Source organism: Corythoichthys intestinalis, chromosome 12, assembly GCF_030265065.1.
Source record: "Corythoichthys intestinalis isolate RoL2023-P3 chromosome 12, ASM3026506v1, whole genome shotgun sequence".
Taxonomy (NCBI): Eukaryota; Metazoa; Chordata; class Actinopteri; order Syngnathiformes; family Syngnathidae; genus Corythoichthys; species Corythoichthys intestinalis.
In genome coordinates this window covers 439,807-463,426 of record NC_080406.1, presented here as the reverse complement: position 1 = coordinate 463,426, position 23,620 = coordinate 439,807, and the positions used below count along the sequence as shown (strand labels likewise).

The 23,620-nt window shown below is 46.7% G+C and overlaps 2 protein-coding genes across 3 annotated transcripts; one reads left to right on the top strand and one right to left on the bottom strand.

The window, feature by feature from the left end:
• Positions 1–234: 234 nt before the first annotated feature.
• On the bottom strand, positions 235–10,218 carry cwc22 (CWC22 spliceosome associated protein homolog). The gene is made up of 20 exons (XM_057851552.1): positions 9,862–10,218; positions 9,610–9,654; positions 9,125–9,318; positions 8,861–9,042; positions 8,611–8,790; positions 8,281–8,409; positions 8,053–8,221; positions 7,933–7,986; positions 7,718–7,853; positions 3,542–3,748; positions 3,399–3,461; positions 3,227–3,325; positions 2,089–2,170; positions 1,915–1,975; positions 1,773–1,850; positions 1,492–1,644; positions 1,294–1,421; positions 1,113–1,214; positions 877–1,046; positions 235–817 (listed from the first exon to the last, which is right to left on the bottom strand). Exons 2-20 carry the CDS (start codon positions 9,650–9,652, stop codon positions 516–518), a joined length of 2,532 nt encoding a protein of 843 aa, XP_057707535.1. The 5' UTR covers positions 9,653–9,654; positions 9,862–10,218; the 3' UTR covers positions 235–515.
• A 1,009-nt stretch (positions 10,219–11,227) lies between these two features.
• ankrd50l (ankyrin repeat domain 50-like) lies at positions 11,228–17,555 on the top strand. Of its 2 annotated transcripts, XM_057851541.1 has the most exons (4): positions 11,228–11,383; positions 12,844–13,283; positions 13,980–14,200; positions 14,267–17,555. In XM_057851541.1, exons 2-4 carry the CDS (start codon positions 12,883–12,885, stop codon positions 17,551–17,553), a joined length of 3,909 nt encoding a protein of 1,302 aa, XP_057707524.1. In that variant the 5' UTR covers positions 11,228–11,383; positions 12,844–12,882; the 3' UTR covers positions 17,554–17,555. The 2 variants fall into 2 exon arrangements, with proteins under 2 accessions (XP_057707524.1, XP_057707523.1); XM_057851540.1 differs by having other exon boundaries at positions 13,980–17,555.
• Positions 17,556–23,620: the final 6,065 nt, after the last annotated feature.

Here is a 23,620-nt window from a genome sequence, read left to right as displayed (position 1 = left end):
GCCACATGGCTAAATCCTTTTTGCCACATAGCCAAAAAAAATGCCACATGGTAAAATCCATTTTGCCACATGACAAATACCACTTTTGGTTCTCGCTGTCTCTCTAAGTGACAGGAAAAACAAATGTGTATTTTTATCTAAATATGATCGACAGGAGTATACTCACACAATTTCTCCAGAAATTGCATATATTGTTTTAATATGACAAAATCACTTGCTCATAACGGAGTAATTGCAGTTAGTTTGTCAGCCACTTTTCTTGTGAGTTTTCCCTTCCCTAACACATTGACGGCGATAAACGGACGGGCCCTCCCACTTCACACGAATTGGACGTCTACTCCCGACAAATAGCACAAGCACGACGAGGAATCTTTCGACCTCTTTGGAAAACGGCCGACTTAACCTAGGATGTAAAGGGAACGATTGTGAAGACGTCCAATGAGGATGAAGACATTTTTTAAAAAATGACAACTTTAATGTTTTGCACAAAAACAACAAGGAGAAGACAAAAAGTTTCAGCGCCTCCTCCTGTCGGCACGGTTGCCGTCTCTGTTCTCCTTATTCCTCTCCTCCTCTCTACCCCTCCCTCGTTTGTCTTCCCGCCTCCCTCTCTTGTCTTCCTCACTCCTTCTCCTCCCGTCGCCTTGGTCCCTCCGTCGTTTGTCCGTCTCCTTTTTCCGCCGTGCCCTCTCTTCCTCCTCCTCCTCCCGTCGACGTCCTTTCCCGTCCCCTCCGCGTCGCGGGTTCTTCTTTTTGTCCTTCTTGTCGCTCGCTCCCTTCCGCTTCCTCTTCTTCTTCTTGCGTTTCTCGTCCGAGTCTGCAAGGGTCAAAGGTTAACAACGATCGGCTTTCCACGAAAACGAGCGGCGGACGTACCCGAGCCGCTGCCGGACGAGGACGAATCGGATTCGCTGGACGAGTCCGAGGAAGACGAAGAAGAGGACGAGGAGGAGGAGGAGGAGGACGAAGAGTCGGAAGATTCTACTTCCTGGTTCTGCGTCATGATCATCTTGGGCGCGTTCTTCAGATGTTCCCTCAGCTCGTCCCTGGAGGACAAAAATGAGAAAAGTTCCAAACGGAACGGCGGCGCGGACTTTCCCGCCGTTTCTTACGTGAGTCCTCCCAAGCCGATGGAGGTGAAGAAGTTGATGGCAAATCGCGTGTTCCTGGGGTTGTCGCGGGGGAAAAGACCTTCGAAGAAACTCTGCAGGGTCCTGAAAGACATCCCGGAGCGAATTGAGCTCGGGCGGGGGAACGTTCCTCTAAGTCCCGCCCACCGGAGGAAGGACGTACACGTCTTTGAAGCGCTGGTTAAGTTTGGGCAGCCCCATGTAGGCGCAGAGCTCCTGGAAGAGAATCTTGACAAAGATTCTGCTGGACGAGGTGGTGGTCTCCTCGCTGATCTTGATGCACTCCAGAACCTGCGGCGGGGAGGGGCGGAATCCGTCAACCTGGCCGAGAAAACGGCGTCCTTCGGACAACTCCGCTTACGCTCCAGGGGACGGAATCTGTGTAGAGCAGGTGAGCAAAGAGTCTGGCCACGTTCCTCAGCTTGTTGGTCTCCAGCCTGTGGATGGTCTCGTACTGCTCGGAGAAGATGGCCTCAAAGCTCTCCATGTACTCCTTCTTCAGTAGACAGAACCTCTGTACGCGTGTAGACAAGCACATACATGCAGTACTGACATGGAAATGCCCCGAAAGCGACAGGGAGGGAACTCAGAAATGCTCCAAAATCGACAGAAGATCACGATGATGCGTTAATGTCTTCTCACCCCTGCCAGCAGTCCAAAGAACTTCTCGTAGGTCCTCTGTTGAGCGCAGCAGTCCAGGATCATGTTGCAAAGCTCCTTCTGCGCACACACAAGGACCAGACGCTGCTTAGAAGCAGGTAAAGAAGCAGTGCGCGTGTCTTACCGTCTGGCTCTCGGGAAAGTCCATCTTGATCAGCTTGTGAGCGCACTCCTCAAAGTCCAAACTGCGTACACACGAGCAAAGACGACATTTTTTTTAAGCCTCGTTCGTGCATTGGTCCCTGGCCGTCAAAATGCATTGGACGCCGTGATTGGCAGCCATGGAGTGTAGCGAAACCTGGACTGGATGACTAGGTAGATGGTCCTCCTGAACGCCACCAGGTTGACCTCGGTCTGATCCAAGATGGTCACCTTCTCGTCTGAGGAGAGACATCACCACCATCAAAGAAGGATGAAGAAGAGGAGAATAAAGCAACAGGGCCGAGAACCAAAAGTGGTATTTGCCATGTGGCAAAATAGATTTTTCCATGTGGCATTTTTTTTTTCCATGTGGCATTTTTTTTGCCATGTGGCAAAATGGATCTTGGCATGTGGAATTTTTTGCCATGTGCCATTTTTTCTGGTAGGTGGCAAAACGGATTTTGCCATGTGGCATTTTTTTTCCGTGTGGCAAAATGGATTTTGCCAGGTGGCATTTTTTGCCATGTGCCATTTTTTGCCAGGTGGGCAAATTGGTTTTGCCATGTGGCAAAATGGATTTTAACATGTGGCATTTTTTTCTGGTACCAGTATGTGGCAAAATGGATTTTGCAATGTGTCAAATTGATTTTGCCAAGTGGCATTTTTTCTGGTATGTGGCAAAATGGATTTTAAAGTGTGGCATTTTTTCTGGTATGTGGCAAAATGGATTTTGCCATGTGGCATTTTTTCTGGTATGTGGCAAAATGGATTTTGCCATGCAGCATTTTTTTTTTTTTTTGCCGAGTGGCATTTTCTTGCCATGTGGCAAAATGGATTTTGTCATGTGGCATTTTTTTGCCATGTGGCAAAATGGATTTTGCCATGTGGCATTTTTTGCCATGTGGCAAAATGGATTTTGTCGTGGGGCATTTTTTGCCATGTGACAAAATGGATTTTGACGTATGGCATTTCTTTGCCATGTGGCAAAATGGACTTTAATGTGTGGCATTTTTTCTGGTATGTAGCAAAATGGATTTTGGGTTGTTGCATTTTTTGGGGGCATATGGCAGTTTTAAATGCCATGCACGGCCTTGCCATTGACGGGTATGCAGGTACAAATTTTCAATGGCAGAAAAACATGTGTAGCTGTGATTTTTGACCATTCACTTTACATTAAAATTTTGCCACATGGCAAATACAACTTTTGGTTCTCGACGTCTCTCGAATAAAGAGGAAAAGGAGAAGTTCAAAGAAGTTGGAGAAGTAGGAGAATATGAAGAAGGTCAACACGGCACCTTCGCCCTCCTGCTTGTCATCTCCATCTTCATCATCGTCGTCGTCGTCCTCGCTGTCTCCTTCCTCCCCGGAGTCGCCGCTTCCCTCGTCCAAGATGTCTGCCGGCCGCCCGCGCCGCTAAGTCACACTGAGAACTCTTCTCGACCCCAAGAACGGCACGGTCCTTCTTACCTCTCTTAAGCGTTTTGTACTTCTCCTCGTTTTCCTGGAAGTCCGGGTCCATCTTGAAGACATCTGTGGAGGAACGGGCACACGCGAGATCAGTGTCGGGCGAACGCCGCCGGCGGTAACTGCGGTCGGGCGGGAGCCCTGACTGAGGACGTCGTCGCCGTTGTAGTCGTCGTCCAGCGGCAGCATGTGCGTGAACTGGTCGTCCTCGTCCACCAGGTCCAGCCCTTCGGGGACGACCGGGTGGTCCTTGAAACCGTCCTTGCGGATGGCGAACATCACCTCAATCATGTACTGCACGCGCTTGTCGATGGCCGACTCGTGCAGGACGTTGCGCAAGCGCTCGAAGATGGCTAAAAGACACAAATTCAAGCTGATGAGAAAGTAGGTTTCTCAAAAAAAAAAAAATAAAATAAAATAAAAAAAACGGGGTGGAACGCTCTCACTACAGTCCGTAAACTGTGCAGGTACATAGAATGAAGTGGACTGAAGTTGTTTTGCCCTATTTTCCGGTCACCAGTTTTGCTAGTTATTCGTGCTGCAACGATTAATCGATTTACTCGTGTAATTCGATTAGAAAAAAAGCTTTGAATTAAATTTGGCCTTTTTGAGTATTCGTTTAATTCAGTGCTTCTCAATTATTTTCTGCGACGCCCCCCCAAGCAAGACGTAAATGTTTCGCGCCCCCCCCCAACTCTCTGCCGCCACTGTAAATAGTATTATTTGTCTATAAAATTACTATCATAAATACGCATCTGCCTAATATTGTGTCCCTTTTTTTCTAATAAAGAAAAAAGGTAACATAGATCAACTTATAATAAAGTATAACTTTATTAACATTGTTTTGTTTGTAACAGAAGACTTGACGTGCATCAATTTGCCCGAATTAAAAAAAAGTCACATTCAAACTGTAAAAATACACTCAAGGTACATTTTTGACCATTTGATACTGAAAAATAAAATGTAATAAAATCAGTAAATAATAACAAATTCAAATTGATTAGAAACATTCACTCATGAGGACAATATGCCAAAAAATTTGACCAAAAAAACAAAAATGAATAAAGGAAAAAAAGAGTGTCCTTGGACAGAAGGACAGTTTTTATTTTTGCTGCTCACACTCAGTATTACCTCCTTTGCAATGGTGTGGAGTCATTTTGCAATGAGTATGCTAACAATGGCGGCACGGTGGCTTAGTGGTTAGCACATCTGCCTCACAGTTCTGAGACCAAGGGTTCAACCCCGGGCTTCGGCCTTCCTGTGAGGAGTTTGCATGTTCTCCCCGTGCCTGCGTGGGTTTCCTCCGGGAACTCCGGTTTCCTCCCACATCCCAAAAACATGCATGGTAGGCTGATTGAACACTCTAAATTGTCCGTAGGTATGAGTGTGTGCGTGAATGGTTGTATGTCTCCTTGTGCCCTGCGATTGGCTGGCAACCATTTCAGGGTGTCCCCTGCCTACTGCCCGTAGTTGGCTGGGATAGGCTCCAGCACCTCCGCGACCCTCGTGAGGAAAAGCGGCATGGAAAATGAATGAATGAATGAATGAATATGCTAACAATGCTCACTGGTTTACTGATATAACACTGACAAAGCAGGACGATTGTTGGCAATATTCGGCACGTTTTCGCTGAAAAACAATCAAGCGGCTTATCAATGAGATTGGGGTCGAATGTCTTTAAGTGGCGTCTTAATTGATTTGGCTTCTGTCGGTCCGCTATAATTATTTTTAGACACAGTAAACAGTCTTTCCTCATCACCCACAGTATTAAAAGTCAAAGCTAAAAGGCAAACGGCACGAACAAAGCGCATTCTCGGCGGCCGAGGTAGAACCGTAGGTGAGGGCGTTCGTCGTGACGATCCCAAGCCGAAAATGGCACTTATCGGGCGGCGGCGTGAGAACCGGACAAGACAGTGGGTCGCTGCGTGAGTGAGTCCGGTCGGAAAACGGCGGCGGCGCACTGCTCTTCATATTTGTTTTCTGTGTGATGAGTGCTCTTCCTTAGTTCAAAAATACTGCACGCACTCTGAAAATGAGAGCGCCACTGCCACCCACTGAGTGGATGCGCAAGTACACTTTATTCCAGTACGGCAGAAAAAAAAAAAAAAAAAAAAGGTCACATGCGCCCCCCCTGGCATCGCTCTGCGCCCCCCCAGGGGGGCGCGCCCCACTATTTGAGAAGTACTGGTTTAATTACAGTAGCGTTGTGATGGCTTGTTTTGAAAGGGTTTGCGTTTATTTTTAGCGATTTGGGTGGATACAGTGCCCTCTAGCGGCAAAAGTAAACATGACATATCTCATTTTACATGGCTGTTAAGACCAACATAAATATTTGTTTGAGGTAATGTTTTTTTTAATGCATTCCTAATTTGGTTTTCTCGGTCTATTTTGCCGTTATTTTGTGGGAATATGTGTTTGAACAATTTGTTAAGAGCTTTGTTGAAAAAAAAAAGTTCGCATTTTATAGGATTTAAGCTAGCGGACTTTTGCTATGCAAGTTAGCCAATTGTCCTTTTGTTGTACTTAGATCCTCATTTATTTATTTTTTTACACCGTTCGAGGCAGTGTTGTTTTCGGCAACGATGACGATACTGAAAATAGTTCCTCGACAAACAATTTTTTCATTACAATGACGAGACAATAACGAGCTAAAAACAAATCTTGGGAGACTAAAACATAACGAGACCAATGCCAGTTTTCGTCTGACGAGACGAGATGCAAATGTGCCATAGTTTTCGTCACATGTTCACAATGTGAAACATTTTAAAGTGTTTTTAACCCGCATCTTATCTGTCTTGTTGAGTCACTCATGTGACGTGCTGCGCCCCCCGCCCCAACCCCCAACTCTCCGGTGTTCTCTCCTCTCCAGGCTTGCTTGTTTTGAAACGCTTAGTAAAATTTCTTTTGTTTTCATGAGAGAATATGCAATGTTGCTTTAGCTTTAAAAGGTCTGTGTTGAGTGATCGTCACACACTAAATGTAACTCGTTAGCATAGCATTCGTGTTAGCATTATGCTAATATGAGCGCCCTGTTAACATTTTTTACATATTGTTCGTGCCATTCAGGTGGGTATAATTAATTGAAAATAATGTACTGTTTTCCTACTGAATGTTTATTATCACCAATTTGGTGTTGTCCTTGTACATGCTACAATATGTGCCTGTCTGTCAATGTTCATTTGAAATGGTTGGAAACCTTGATTTATTTATTCATTTTTGGACCAAAACTTGGACCAAAAGCATTTTGAGTAACCTTCGACTACAACTAGACGAAATGAGTTAATAAAAATTGGACTAAGAAAAATACAATGTGAAATGGCTAAAATATGATTAAGACTAATAAGTATTTTGGTCCAAAAGACTAAGATTGAGATGAAAATCAAAAGAGGTGCCAAAAACAACACAGGTTTGATGCTCAGCTCAGGTGTTTTAAATTTTGATGTCCTTAATCCTCGATTATTCCAACTAACTAGCTCATAAATTAATCGACTACTAAAATGATCAATAGCTACAGCTCTACTGGTTATAGTTAACGGTGATTGACAGGCGTTGAAGCTTGCCAGATAAACTTGGCAGCGCTGCCTTCAAAGATGCGGAATGAGTCAATCATCGTTTGGCTTGTTAAACACGAGTGTTGTGGCAACTCATTGTGTGTGTGTGTGCATGCGCGTCTGTTCTAAGCAGTGAGTCTATTTGACTGGACTCACTCAATGAGGCCTTTAACAAAGACAAGCATTTTTCTACGTTATTCCTGTTTAAAAATAATTTGCATTTTGAAGGCGGTACGGTGGGAGAGTAACATGTTTAAAACTTTTGTTTTTTTTTTAGAACAACACTTTCGTTTTCCGGAGAACTACTTATTTAACCTTTTATTCAACTTCATAGGAGATGTTTCAGAGTCTAGGAAATTTAAGCACGTCTGTGTATAATTTTGTATTTGCGTGATTCAATAAACATGCTTTAGGCATTTCAATCAAGTGTGTTTGCGTTATTACATTTTTTGACGCCAATTTTTTACACTTTTGCTGCAAATGAATATCGGCTCCAAAATTTGGTTATCGGCCAATCCAACTAATAATAATCGATATCGGTCCTGAAAAACTCCAGTTGCCCAAAAATGACTTCTTAAGCTCGATATTGTCCAACTCGGAAAATCTATCCATCCAATACAGATATAAAACCCGATACCAATATATGAGGTCGGACAAGTCTAGTTTTCACATATTATCATGCAAAACCTTTTTTTTTGGGGGGGGGTGTTAAGGCAGCAATAAACTTGCGGAGTCAAAGCATTCCAAGAAAAATACAAGGAGCTAGCTGACCGTTAACGCCACGCGGAGAGACGTCGGTGAGCTTGAGACCGCACTCTTTAAGGAAGGCGATGGCCACCTCCACGCTGTCGTCGGTGGGCCGCTCCAGAAGCAGCGTCAGCATCTCTAGACAAAGCACCTCGTGGGCCTGACCGCGGCGAGAAAGCGAAAGCGCATCGTGAGCCGCGGCGCCGTCCCGCGGCGGACGGAGCCGACGCCTAGCGTACCACGTTCTGGTTGATGAGGTGGGCCACGAACTTGGACGAGGTCAGGCACTGTTGCTGGGAGAGGAAAGATGGCAATCGGACGAGGGGCCATTCGGCGCGGCGGTTTTTTTCGAAAGGTACCTTGATATTTCGCCGGTACCCGCGTCGGAAGGTGAGGATGAGTCGCTTGAGAATGAGTTCGCCGATCTGCGGGAACTTGGAGTTGATGATGGCCACCACGGCAGCGTAAACGTGCGTGAAGATGGGAGAGGCCGCCTGCGCCTGCAGTACCGAGCGGGCCAGCAGACCCCTGCAAATGACACCGTTTCATTCGAGGCTCTTTCATCACCTCATCGTTTCTTTTCTGACCTCCCCCTCACGATGTTCTCTTGCAGGATCTCCTGGATGATGTTGACAATGTTGGACACGTTGACTTTGTTGATCAGACCGTTGATGGACTTCTTCAGTGCCTCCCAGCTCATCCTCTGATAGGCCAAGCTGCGGCGGGGACAGGGGGAATGCATCGTTTAAAAAAAAAAGAATGAAAAAAAATAGGGGGGGAAAAATAGTCTATTTTTCAATTGATTTTGCTTTCTCATTTCATATCTTTTTTTAAAAAGTCAATAATCCCTAATTTTTCAATAATGTTAATGAAATGAGACATTTCGGTTAGATCCTACTGTTTTGGGAGTGGTGTACCTGCTCTTGTCGGTGATCTGCTGCTGCATGAGGCGCAGCTTGGCGGGTGGGATGTAGGCGCCGCCCGTCCTGGTCAGGATGGGGTCCAGCTCCTCCTTTTTCTTCTTGGCGGGCGGGGGGGAAGGGCTACGGCCCCGCCGCTCTCGTTCCCGACGCCGCTCGCCGTCACGGTGGCGGTCCCTAAAGGGAAAAAAATGATAACGCGTCGGTAGGGCCAATCCGCTTAGCGGATGATGTCACCGCTTTCTACCTAGTGCGCTGTCCTCTGTCATAACGATCTCTGGACCTGGAGCGCTCCCGTCCCCTGGATCTGTCCGGACTCCTGGATCTGGATCTGTCTCTGTCTCTGTCCGGCTCTCTGGATTTGGACCTACTTCTGGATCTGGACGCGTCGGGTTCTCCGCTATCTGGTAGCGGTTGCTCCGTGGACCTCTGCACACAACAACAGTGCGTTTCCCGATTTTGGTGCGGACTTGGCCAACCCGGGACGCAAAATTACAATTTGCAAGTTTACCGTGATCTGAGACACGCTGCTCCTAATCTTCCTCAAGGCGGCGTCGCATTCGTCCTCGCTGCTACTACTGTTGTCAGAGCTGCCGTTTCCTGCATCACTGCCGCCGGCGTCACGTTCTCCTCCTCCCCCTTCTTTGTCAGGACTCTGCCGAACGGAAGAATCCTGCTGCGGCGCGGGTTCTTCATCAGACTCTCCTGAAGTCATACACAAAAAAACAAAACAATCGGGATATTTGTGCATAAAAACTCTTATATATGTCAAAAAAATGCTGCACTTCATCCCAAACCATTATGTACTCAGCCTGGATGATGCATCTATTTTATGAATTGCATTTGATTAAAAAAATAATTTATTGGCTCTGTTTTCTTTCCAAAAAAAGGAACGCTATCAACCAGTTATGAAACTGATGATAAAAAATGACGGTGGAGTCATGATAATCCTCTATTTACATCGATTTCTCTTCCATTTTTTTAGCATAAACTTACCATTGTGTTGTTTTTGAGCAGGACTTGTGCTTGGAGAGTTCATATCTGAAACACACAAGTAAAATGAATAATTGAAGCCGACATATTTAAGTTATTGTCATCATATCATTAATGTACATTAAAACCAGTGCGCTGTCGTAATTTCGTGGGCATTCCAACACTTTATGCGCTTTTCAAGGCCGGATGTCGAATCTTGCCAAATCTAGCTAGCTGCTGTGACTAGCGGCGCCAAAACAGGCTCGAGCGACTTACCTTTAGATGGGGTTTTTTTAGACACAAACTCCTTAGCTCGTCTTCCGTGACTTCCTTTGACCTTTGTATGTTTAATCACGCCCGAAAACGTACAATTTTTGCTCTTATTTCTTCGCTAAACAACAGGGGGGAAAACACTTGTGGCGGATAGTGCTCGCCAAGCCCTGCATTGACTTCCGGGACGTCCGGGTCAGTGAGCCGCCGCAGTTCACGAAAAAGACTGCTACACCTTTACTTTTTTATCATTTAAAGAGTTGTTGTTTATATTTAGCATTGTTACTTTAAATAAAATAATTATTTTTGATAAAGTACTATTTTCCCCAAACAATCGCTCGAGTAGCTTCCGGTTCTGCGTTCGGCTTTCGCAAGAGGGAATAAATCATAAATATCATATATAAAAATAGATGCCGTCACTTGTCGGCCATTTTGTGTCAGAGCCGTTTGATAAACAAACCATCATAGTCAATGGAGCACAAACTTTGAAATAGCTCTAAATTCCTCATTGTTCGATCGATTTTAAAACGGCAACCTTTTCGTCACAACTGTTAGCAATACAGTACATTTACTGCTTACTTTTGAGTCATGTTTATTTAGAATACTAATCACTCCAGAACAATTAGTTGGCAAGTAATTTGTGTATTTGTGCTCCAAGTTCTCATTTTGTTGTGTTAGAAAACATGTGTCAAAATGACTGAAGTAGACTGAGAAGACAGTAAAAACAAAAAGATATTCACTTGTTTGGTATTTGTAGCTCTGTCATGTCAGAATTTGGGTGAGGTTAAGGGTCATTTGTCACATGAGTGTTGTGTGTGGGTGTGTGTTTGTGAGTGTGTGTGGCGGGGCAAAATGAACAAAAGTCAAATCAAAAGTAAGTAACTTTTGCTTATGTTTATCCATCAGACTTGTAAAAAGTTCTCATCTTAAAAGTTTAATTTGTATTGTCACAGTCAATGTCTCGTCATAAATTACCCTTATTTGCCTCCATCCCCTAGAAAATACATGTTTTGCTTGAGCTTTTTGGTTTAATCAAAGACATATCATATATTTTCACCAGCCCCCTTTAAAAAATGAAGCAAACACAGTTTGATAATGCATTTCGTCCTTTTTTTCTTTAATTTCGTCTTAAATCAACGCAAAAGCAAAATAGTGTACAAGTAAAAACAACACACAAGGAATACAAAGTATACCATTGATTTGTTTTTCTACATCCTATAAGCTTTGGTGAAGATGAATGAAATAGTCAGCAAATGTAAAGAAAGCCAATAAATACGAGCCATAGGCTGGCACGCTGCAGTCGGGGGTTCGCCCCGCCCAGTTCATCCCAGCTCCGCCCACAGCCTGCCCTGCTCAAGCGCTGGAACAAATAAATGCTTTAATATCTCGTGCATGTATGAACCGATAGCCATTTTGCAATCACGTGATCGATCGCTTGCGCTACTACTGGGGGAGTTGAGTTCTATGAGGAGGTGGCACACGCAACGGAGCAGCACTCGCTGAAGAAGAACAAGCCATTTCCTTCCAGGTAAGGCAACTTAGTTGCTGTCATTTGCAACTGCTTTGTGACAAATAGTGAGACAGGTACTGGTAGTGAAAAATTACCTGCCAGCCCAGGTATATGTAAAGGATTCACAGTGTGTGTGTTGTGATAGTTAGTAAAAGAAAAATATTTTTTATAATCATAAAAAGCCATTAGCAATCGATAATAGACAGATAGACAAATGATCATGTTAAAGTGACACTGATAGCAATAGACGTCCAATCCTTTTGGATCAATAGATAGCTTTTTGAAATTATTATTTTATTTGGAAATCGACCCATTTTTTAAAAAAACTGTTTTTTTTGCTTTTTTTTTTTTTTTTGCAATTATTTTTTTTAATAATAATGTATTTTTAGTTTTTGTTTTGTGATTTCTTTTCAAGTCTCAATGAATATTTTAATCATTATATTAAGTGCCATTGGAGGGACGGATCGCTTTCAGCCCAATACAAATGGATAGAGTTTAAAACTGTTATTTGACATGAGAAATATACTTTCCACAGTCATCACTGTCTAACAGAATATGAATCACAGGATCGCTACCTAAAAAAATATTGTTGGCATAAATTAAACCCACATTGTAACCATAGCTACAACAGCAACATAGTTGCAGTCAAATAGCTTCAACATTACAATATGAAAACTTGCATGAAATATGGAGATGGTTTATGGTGAGCTGTGAATGATGTCGGACGCGAGCCGACGGGAAGTGACGTTTGCGGCCGGCCGGTGTCTTCAAGTTGTCGTCAACATGAGAAATGACAAGAATGTCAACAAAATAGAGACAACGAGCGGCCCCTCCTCGCTTGTGTGCTCGCTGACACCGTGAGGCCCTCGCGCACAGTTCATATAGACTGGACGTCTAGCGCCGTCAATGGCGCTGGGAATGGTTCTCATAATTCAGGACCAGATGTGGGTAGAGTAGACAAAAATCTTACTCGGGTCAGAGTAGTATCACCTTAAAATAAGATGACTCAAGTACAAGTAGTCATCCAAAAAAATTCACTGAAGTAAAAGACAAAAAGTTTCCGATGAAAAGACTACCCAAGTACGGAGTAACTGTTATATTTTTTTTTCTATATAACCTGTTATCATGACTCAATAACCCATTAAATGGCCATATTAGGCCCCAAAAATATCATCGAAAAATATACAGAAATGAAGCATTAACAGCATGGGTGCCCTCTAGTGGATAAACATATTTTCTACCATCAAATGAAAAAGATCATTATCTCCGGTGCCAAATAAAAACTGGGAGAGATTTTGAAATCCGCACTTACGTACGAGCTCTCGCGCGTGTGACGACACGTTCCGAGGGCGGAATCGCCGGCCGGCCAGCCGGCCAGGGGCAAACTTGAAAAACCAGAGTGCAGGAAGGCGTGGCCTTCAAGTGCGAGTACAAGCGCCTAACCTTAAACTAAACACATTTCTCAACTCATCTGACAGGAAGTCGAGAGGAAAGCAGCAGGAAGCAAAGATGGCGTCATGAGCGACCCCGGCCTCCCGCGCGGTCGCCGCTTCTTCTGCCGGGAATGGGCGCTGGACGTACTCCGGCGCAGCCTGGATGCCCGGCGCGCGGCTGGGAGCCCGTCGGGGGTCCTGGTGACGGGTGGCCCAGGGGCGGGGAAGACGGCACTGTGCGCTGAGGCGGCGCGGCACGACTCTGAGGCGGGTCGGGCGTCCGGGTTGGCATCGCGCTGCCTAGTCCGGTACTTCTGCCGACCGGAGGAGCCCGCCGGCGCTCTGCCGTGGCGCTTCGTGATGGCCTTGGCGGAGCAATTGAGAACGTCGGCGCCGCTGCCACCCGAGCACGCCGCCGACCTGCGCCGCCGACCGCTGCCAGACGCCCTCGGGTGCCGGGCGGACCCGGATCTCGCCTTTCAGAGGTTTGTACGCGTCTTCTTCTGTCCCATTTATGAATTAAACTCCACAAATCTAAAACCTCGGGTCACTCCCTGTAATTTTGGGGCACAGTATTTCCATTGAAATTCCTGATGATTTGATTTTGATTAATTTCTGGCTTGCATCCTGTTTATTTTGGTCACTTCCTTGGAAGTTTATCAAAAAAAATCTTACTATGTACATATTTAATTGAATGTATTATAAAGGGTGGGCGGCACGGTGGCAGAGTGGTTAGGACGTCTGCCACAGTTCAAGGGTTCAATCCCGGGCTCTGGGCTTCCTGTTTGCATGTTCTCCCCGTGTCTGCGTTGGTTTTCTCCGGGTACTACGCACAACCCCCCCACCCTACCAAAAACATGCATGGTAGGCTGATTGGACACTCTAAATTGGCACTAGTGACTGGGATTGGCTCCAGGACCCCCGTAACCCTAGAATGTATGAATGAATGAATAGTATAAAGGGTTAATATACTGTATGTAAAGTGAAAGAAAGTTAACGTGAGCCTGTGTGTGTATGGTGGTGTGGACAAATACATTTCATAAGTTCCGATGTGTTGAGTCACCGCCAGAAAAGAGGTGTGTGTGTGTTGATTGTGCACTTTCTTAGTGCCTTTATCTGAGCATCTTCACACCATTTTTGGGACAGGTTTTATGGATTCTTTGATGTGAATTTTCATCCAGATATGTCCTGAAGCCTTTGCTGGACTTGCCTCCGCCTCCTCAGACCATGATGATCCTGGTGGACTCTCTGGACGTGAGCTATCAGGGAAGTTCCGGGGGCACCGGGAAGAACCGGTCCATCACGGAGCTTCTGGCGGCTCACCAGAACCTGATGCCCGGCTGGATCCTGCTGGTCTGCTCGGTCCGTCGTCAGAGCAAGGCCGTCAGCAAAATGTTTCCAGGTAGCTCTTGCTCAAAGGCAGTGATTTTTAGGTACTGCCCGGTCTCTAAAACTTTTTGCTTGTCAGGTTTTCGTAAAGTCTGCCTGGACGACATGCGTCGGCCGGAACCTGTCCATGATGCGCAAAAGTACATCCTGAAACGTTTGGACAGGGAGGCGGCGCTTCGCCGTCAGGTCACCCCGGACACGGCGGACATGTTAAATTTGCTCCACATAAAGAGCGGCGGCTGCTTCCTGTACCTGGAGCGAGTCCTGGACGGCGTGGCCGCCTCCCTCATAGGGCTCCGCGAGATCCGGGATATTCCGGGGACCCTCAACGGTCTCTACCTGTGGCTGTGCCAAAGATTATTCCCCCGGAGACTATTTGATTACGTCAAGCCTCTGCTTAACGTCATCCTGGCGGCCCCCCGCCCCCTCGCGCCACATCAATTGTTCGCAGCGCTCTTGACACGCGACAAACTACTCAGCGTGGAGGAGTTCCAGAACAAGCTCCGCACCCTGGGCCCGCTTCTAGTAGACGGTCCCGAGGGCAGCAAACTCCTTTTCCACAACAGCTTTGCCGAGTGGCTAACAGATATTAAGTACTGTACTCAGAAGTACTTGTGCGACCCAGCCGAGGGGCACGGCACGCTGGCCGTGGCGCTGACGCAAAGAGGACCCCGACTGAATTCGGAGGAGGCCGTCCAACTGGGGACGCATCTGGTGTGCTCCGGTCACCATCGGGACAAGCCCTGGATTCTGGCTCTGTGGATGATCTGGGCCGACGTTCCCGCCCTGACGTTGTCCAGAAACGAATTACTGTCCACGTTGGTAACTCAAGCGCCAGCCTCAACCCACCAGAAAGTCCTTCAGCTCTTCAAGATTAGCGGACTTGTCGCTGCAGACCCGAGTCTTTCCGCGCACGGTGAATTGACGGACCCCGAACTCCATAAGGTCTGCGCTTCTGTGAACCACGGTTCTACTGATGCGCAGACTTCTCTCGCCGACGCGGTCCTGGAGGGATCCGCGAAGCAAGTCCGGCTGCTTCTGACCACTGGATCTGACCCGCTCCTCGGCGACAAACAGGGTCAAACCTCGCTCACGTTAGCCTCCAGACAAGGTCGCGTAGACGTGCTGCGGGTTCTGCTAGACTGGATGCGGACGCAAGACGTGAGGACCGCATCAGAGATGCTGGAGCACGCCGACGCAGACGGCTGGACGGCCTTACGGTCCGCGGCCTGGGGCGGGCACGGCGAGGCGGTGAGGCTTCTGCTGGACGCGGGGGCTGACGTGGACGGGTGCGACGTGAAAGGGCGCACCGCCCTCAGGGCTGCGGCCTGGGGGGGTCACGAGGAGACGGTCCTCATCCTGCTTGACTACGATGCTCAAGTAGACACAACTGACTCTAAAGGCCGCACCCCTCTGATTGCGGCCGCCTACATGGGACACCCCGAGGCGGCAGGGGTGCTACTGGACCGCGGGGCCCAGGTGGACTTGGCCGACAACGACGGGCGCACGGCTCTGTCGGTCGTCGCCCTCTGTGGCCCTTCGGTACCTGGGCGCCAGGGTTACGGCGAGGTTGCGAGCCTTTTACTGGAGCACGGCGCCGATCCGGGACACCGAGACAACGACGGCATGACCCCGCTGCTTCTCGCAGCCTACGAGGGCCACGATGACATCGTGGAACTTTTGCTAGACGCTGGCGCTGACGTGGACGAGACCGCTCGTCGCGAGGGGGATTCGCCGGCCAAGGCGCCAATGACCCCCCTGCTGGCTGCCGCCGCTATGGGCCACGTGCAGACGGTGTCCCGGCTCCTCTTTTGGGGGGCCGCCGTGGACGCCATTGACGACGAAGGTAGGACGGCGCTGAGTCTGGCGGCGGCACAGGGAAGCTCCGAGGTGGTCCGCACACTCCTAGAACGGGGTCTGGATGAGAATCACAAGGACGATCTGGGCTGGACTCCATTGCACGCCGCGGCCTGCGAAGGCCACAGGGCGGTCTGCGCTGTACTAACAGAGCGAGGTAGCATGGCGCGGGTTGGCGAAATGGATGTCGAGGGCCGTACGGCGCTGATTCTGGCGGCACAGGAAGGACATCTCGGCGCTGCCCGATTACTGCTGGATCGCCGCTCGCCCATCGACCACAGGGCCTACGACGGACACTCGGCTTTGAGCGCCGCCCTTCTGGAGGGGCGCAGCGAGGTGGCCGAGCTGCTTTTGCGACGAGGGGCCGACGCCGATGTGCGAGACGCGGAGGGGAGACCGCTGCTCTACCTCCTGGTTTTGGATGGGCAGCTAAGCATGGCCTCTCTACTCCTAGAGAAGGGCGGGCCGCCTCTGGAATCCAGAGACTCTGAGGGCCGGACCGCCTTGCACGTGGCTTCCTGGCAGGGAAACACGGATGCGGCGGACTTGCTCTTGAAGCACGGAGCCGATCCAAACGCTCGAGACGCGGAGGGGAGGCCGCCCTTGCATTCGATGGCATGGACGGGGCGCGCTGAGGTGGGGCGCCGTCTCCTGTCAGCGAGCGGCATCAACGTAGATCTCGCTTGCCATCAGGGGGCGACGGCTCTGAGTATCGCCGCTCAACAAGGACACGCCGACGTGGTGTCCGTTCTACTGGAGGGAAGGGCCAATCCCAACCACATGGACAAATACGGCCGGACCCCCGCGATAGTAGCGCGGAGGCAAAAGCACGATGAGGTGCTTCGGCTCCTGGAAAACTTTGGGGCCAAGCCCTGCCGGAGTCTGGCGCCCGGCACGGTTTCTCCTAATAAAAAGATCTCCATACCTAAAACAGTGACCTCCTCATCATCACCGTCTTCAGCGGGTTCCACAGCAGGGTGTCTACACTCCGCCCACAGCTCTCAGACATCGTCCACCGGACACTCGTTGGCCACCCTGCAGACAGTTCCGGCCGACACCCTCAGCTTCATCCAACAGATCCAGCAGCATTCGTTACCCCGAAGCCGGAGCCGCCCTTCGACACTACCTCCGCCGCCCGGTGGTTTGGGAAGCAACCGGCGGACTCCGCCCGAAGCCGGACCCCCTCTACCTCTTTGCGCCGTCAATTCCGAGTTGGCCTCTCAAGCTTTGTCCCGTGAAATGGAATATGGGGACCGAATGAACCAGAAAAACTTGGAGAGAATACCGGGACTCTGGGAAAATAAAACTCGCCAAAACAGAATAAAGGGCCCCCGACAAAAAGATACTTGGGACCCCCCACCCAAGCACAATGTTGCTGCGATGACCTCAGGTGTCATGGAGGTCTCCATGCAAACCTCTGACCCACAGCTCAACTTGAAGCAGGCCATTAAGCTGCAGTTCGAGGGTCCCACCAGGACTTCCTTTTACAAGAGAGAGACGCCGCTATGACCGCTAACCAGGGGCGGACTGGTAATCTGTGGGTTCTGGAGGATCACAGAACGGCCGGTGCCCTGGACGGCCGGCGGCCGCCATTCATTATGCATCACTGTTTTTATCCCCCCTATCCTCTGATTATCTACAGTTCGCATCCAATCCGACAGGTGGCAGCAATGCGCCTGGTTTTTCACCGCCAATCTGATAGACTAGGAACGACGAAAGCACAGAGTAGCCTTCATTGGTTCCTTCCTTGTGGAAGCAAAATAGCGACGAGTGTTAATGCACAATATGGATGGTGGTGGCAAAAAAACTGAAAAGAGCAGGGTGGCGCGGAGAAGGTTAGAGAGAAAAAATTAAAGAAACTGGAGAGTGAAGCATTAAAATGTCATAAATCGACAAATATTTTCGCAAGCAGCAGTCTGGCTGCAACGGCCACGTCGGGTAACAACAGCTCAGCTCCCGGCGATGGTGAGAGGGAGCTGCAGCCGCTCTGACGTGCAGACGGTGCTGGGAGAGAGAAAAGAAGAGGGAGGGGGCAACGATAAACTGTTGGAAGTTCCCCAGACAAGCGCAGGGCAAGTAAATTGGGATGAAGAGGGTTACTTGCTCTGTAAACTGGCAATTGTTATCCATCAGGTAGCTACATTTTAAATCAAATAAATGACAATTAAAGGGTTAGTGCCAGCTAGTCGATGTACCCGTTTGCAATCGTGTCAAGTTACAGTATGCTAGTCCTACTATCCCTCTCCTAAGAAAAAATATTTTAGCCGTAAAACAATGTATGCACACGCAGCATAGCAATATTAATTCAGAAGAAATATAACAAAATATTAATAAAATGAATGGTTTTACTTTAAAGTTTAGGTAGTTAAATTGATGTTATATACATTATTAATCATTTATATATCGTTTTGTTTTCTGGTTAATACTTTCCAATGAAGTTTATGTATACAGGGAAATTTATTATTTGTATGGCAAGATTAATTATGGCAGGGTCTCCAAACCGGTCCTCAAGGGCCGCTGTGGGGCCTGGTTTTTGTTTTAACCGATCGAGTACCGACAGTTTAACCAATGAAGTTTCTGCTAAAACAAGCAGCACCTGACTGCAATCAACTGATTACACTTGTAAGACACCAGATTGGTGCAGAGGTTTTGTCTTGTTTTGTTGGAATGAAATCCTGCGCCCGCCGCAGCCCTATGTGGAATAGTTTGGAGACCACTGAATTATGGCATAAACAATTAAGTCATTTTATAGACAGAGATCTATAGAGATATATTATAATCAATTGGATACGTAAAACTTGCTTTGAAAAATAAATTCGTTCATTTGTTTATTCAGGTTGATCATAGAGCTAGTACAGAAAATGAATCCAACTCCAGTTCAGCCTTGCAGTACTTTGAGCGCCCGTAGTCAGACAGTCACAGTCTAGACACATTTTCTTCATTTTTCTCTCAAAGTGCACGAAATTGGTGCATTTTACAATAAAATGTAAAAAAAAAAAAAAAATTCTCCCGGGAGGGGCATGTTCCCGGACCCCCCTATGGGGTCTGTGTTTCCCTTCGTATAGCGATTCTTATGGGCTGGGCTGAGTCAAAGTCCAGGGCTGCTTTTTAGTCCCAGTCCGCCCCTGCCGCTAACACACGAAATGGACTGGACTTCAAGGACAACTAACAGGCTGCTGGCCAACACCTGTTGATTTTGGGGCACATTTCAAAGTCACTTCCTCTTGATTTTGGTTCATGTCAGGGTAACTTTCTGTGTATTTTGCTCACTCCCTGTTGATTGTTGCGCATTTCCGGGTCACTTCCCGTTGATTTTGGGTCATTTATAGGTGAACATCCAGTGTATTTTAGTCACTTCCTGTTGATTATGGGCCATTTTCAGGTCACTTCATGTTGATTTTGACTGATTTCCGGGTATCTTCCTTTGTTGTTTGATCACTTGCTGTTGATTTTGGGCAAGTTCAGCTTACTTCCTATTGCTTTTTGGGCATTTCTGGAAAACTTTGTTTATTTATTTGTCACTTCCTGATGATTTTAAGCCATTGTCAGCTCACTTCCTGTTGATTTCTGGGTATTTTTGGGTTACTCTGGAGAGACAGCGAGAAACAAAAGTGGTATTTGCCATTTGGAAATAAAGAATTTGCCATGTGTCATTTTTTCCCATGTGGCATTTTTTGCCATGTGTGTTCATTTTTTTTGCCATGTGGCATTTTTTTGGTATACGGCATTTTTGCAGGCCATGCACGTCCATGCCATTGACGGCTATGCACGTCCAAATTTTCCATTCAAAAATGCCACATGGCAAAATCAATTTTGCCACATGGCAAATACAACTTTTCGCCCCGCTGTTACTTTGTGAGTGGGACGACCAGATAATATGGACCTTCCAAATAAACACAACACCGGGGCTCTGTTTAGGCATCTGGCAGCACCCTCTGGTGCCAGGGAGGCCATCTAACCTAGCTCAACTTGAAACACCTTGTCAGTTTCACCTTGAAATATTTGTCAAATAGGGTATTCGGGTGAATAAAGTATTTTCAAATGATTAAATTGTTTGCAAATACGTTTCAAGATTTTTTTCTAGTGATAGACGTCCAATCCATTTTGGAAAGTGGATTGGGCGGCTAGTGCCGTCACTGGCACTGAGAGATTCATTGCAAAATTTGATTCATCACAAGATGAGTTGAGATTTATTACCTGGTCTTTCCTTTGGAAAGATCAGGTAGTGAGATTCTACAACTTCCTCCCTATATGTTATTCGTTTTTTTTTTTTTTTGGAATGGAAATCCTTCGGCGCGCTGCGCAGCCCGAACCGCTTGACCGATCGGTACCATTCAAGTACCGACACGTCCGGAATTTTTGCGCGACAATGGGAATTTTTCAAACGACCCCGAAAATTTTTCCGTTTGCCCGTAAACGGCAATGTTCCGAAAAAAAAAAGCAATTTTCAAAATGTATCTAGTCCTACAATTTTTTTACCAAATTACATAATTTAGGTATCAAAAATTCCGGGACGGTGAGGGGCATAAAAGTTGTATACAGAATTTGGAAAAAATTTACGGTTCCCCAGAAATTTGACAAAAACTTGCCCATTCATTTTTAATGAGAAAAAAAAAGTTTCAAAGTGTATCTAGTCCTACAATTTTTCACCAAATCACACAATTTGGGCATCAAAAATTCCAGGACGGGGAGGGGAATAAAGGTTATTAACACAATTTGGAAAAAATATACGGTTCCCCAGAAATTTGCCAAAAACCTGCCCATTCATTTTTAATGGGAAAAAAAACTTTCAAACTGTTACTAGTCCGTCAATTTTTGACGAAAACACACAAGATGGGCGTCAAAAATTCCGGGATGGCAAGGGGCATAAAAAATACCAGAAAAATTTTTGATAAAATGTTCGGTTTCCCGGCAAATTGCCAAAAACTGGCCCATTCATTTTTAATGGGAAACAAAGAAAAGTTTCAAAATGTATCTATCGTTCAATTTTTGACCAAATCACACAATTTGGGCATCAAAAATTCCGTGACGGTGAGGGGCATAAAAGTTGCATACAGAATTTTGATAAAAATTACGGTCCCCCGGAAATTTGCCAAAAACTGTCCCATTCATTTCTAATGAGAACATTTCCCTTTCACTTACAATGGGATTTCCAATTAAATTTTTGACATTGCATTGATGCCATTGACGGCCATGCATGTCGACTCTATTGATGCCAATGTACTTGGATTCAATTGACTTTATGGATGTCGATGCCATGGACGGCCATGGACGTCCAAAATGTTTCCCATTCATTTTCAATGGGGAAAAAACTAAATTTCCCCAAATCAACAGATAATGACCAGATATCAATAGGACCTGTCCCCCAAACATCCCTGACTCCATTGACGCTTATAGGGGGTGCTGCCAATGACGTCCATGGACGTCCAAATTTTTTCCCATTCATTTTCAATGGGAAATGTTTTTTTTTCCCACAATCAACAGAAAATGACCAGATATCAATACGACGTGTCCCCCAAACTTCTCCAATTCCATTGACGCTTATGAAGGGTGCCGCCATTGACGGCCATGGACGTCCAAATTTCCCATTCATTTTCTAATGGCATTTCAGCATGTTTTTACATTTTATTGATGCCAATGTACTTGGATTCCATTGAAGCCTATGTAAGTTGATACCATTGACGTCCATGGACGTCCAAATTTTTTCCCATTCATTTTCAATGGGAACATTTTTTTCCCCCAAATCAACAGAAAATGACTAGATTTCAATAGGACGTGTCCCCCAAATGTCCGCCATTGCATTGCCGCTTATGGAGGGTGATGCCATTGACGTCTATGGACGTCCAAACTTCCCATTCATTTCCAATGGCATTTCTTCATGTTTGTTCATTCTATTGATGCCATTGTACTTGGATTCCATTGACGCTTATGTAAGTTGATACCATTGACGTCCAAATTTTTTCCCATTCATTTTCAATGGGAATTCCCCCCCCCCCCCAATCAACAGAAAATGACTAGATATCAATAGGACGTGTCCCCCAGATGTCCACGATAGCATTGACGCTTATGGAGGGTGATGCCATTGACGTCCAGGGACGTCCAAATTTTTCCCATTCATTTTCAATGGGAATTTTTTTTTTTCTGAAAATCAACAGATAATGACCAGATATCAATAGGACATGTCCCCCAAACTTCCCCAATTCCATTGACGTTTATTTTTCGGCCACAAATTTTCCCTCTCCCCTTCTGTGACTAATTTGGGAGTCAGATTTGACCCCCATCTTAGCTTTAACAATCACATCAATTACATTTGCAAAACCTCCTTCTTTCACCTCCACAATATTGCCAAACTCCGGCCATCTCTCTCCCGTCCTGCTGCAGAGAGACTCGTCCATGCCTTTATCTCCTCCAGGTTGGACTATTGTAACGCACTCCTCATCGGGATCCCTGGCAAGAGCCTACAAAGGCTTCAGTATGTCCAAAACAGCGCTGCCAGGATCCTGATGAGGGTGCGTAAACACGAGCACATCACCCCCATCCTTCACACCCTACACTGGCTCCCTGTTCACCTCCGTATTGAATTCAAAATCCTCCTTCACACCCATCACTGTCTACACAGTGTAGCCCCCACCTACCTCACCGAACTCCTCACATCACATAATTCAGCTAGAACCCGGTCAGGCCAACAGCACCGTCTACTCCCGCCCAGGACTCGGCTCAAGACTATGGGCGACAGGGCCTTTGCAGCTGCTGCTCCCCGTCTGTGGAACGCCCTCCCAGACCACCTCAGAGCCCCGCAGACGGTGGATGCATTTAAAAAAGGACTAAAAACTCACCTTTTTAAAAAAGCTTATTCTAGCTAATTTTATTTGACCATCTTATTTTTATCTGATTGGTATCTGATTTTATCTGCGCTTCTGCCTGTTTTGCTTTTCCTCTTTTATTCTTAGTCTTTTTATTTATTTTATTTTTTTCTGGCGATGTGCACTTTGAGATTTGTTTTCAAATGTAAAGTGCGTGATAAATAAAATGTATTATTATTATTATTAAGGGTGCCGCCATTGGCGGCCATGGACGTCCAAATTTCCCATTCATTTCTAATGGGATTGAATTTGTTTAATGCCATTGATAGGCATGTTTGTCCATTCTATTGATAGCCTTGGGCGGGGCTACGATCTGTAAAGCCACACAGGAAAGACCAGGTGTAATTTCTCCAGAAATTGCAGTTTCTAGTTCCATATGATTCATCAAATAATTCCATCCATCATCTTCCGCTTGCTCCGGGGGTTGGGTCGCGGGGGCAGCAGCTTTAACAGGGAAGCCCAGACTTCCCTCTCCCCAGCCACCTCAACCAGCTCATCAGGCGGGATCCCGAGGCGTTCCCAGGCCAGCCTAGAGTCATAGGCCATGTCCACACGTAGCAGGGTATTTGGCAAAAAGAAGATATTTTTCTACGGTTTGACCAATCATCCACACGTGCACGCAGAATCAAAGCAGGGTTCTTAAAAACGACGGGGAAGGTGAAGATTTGCGAATTCTGCGTTTGTGGCTCCATCATGTGGACACTGATAACCGA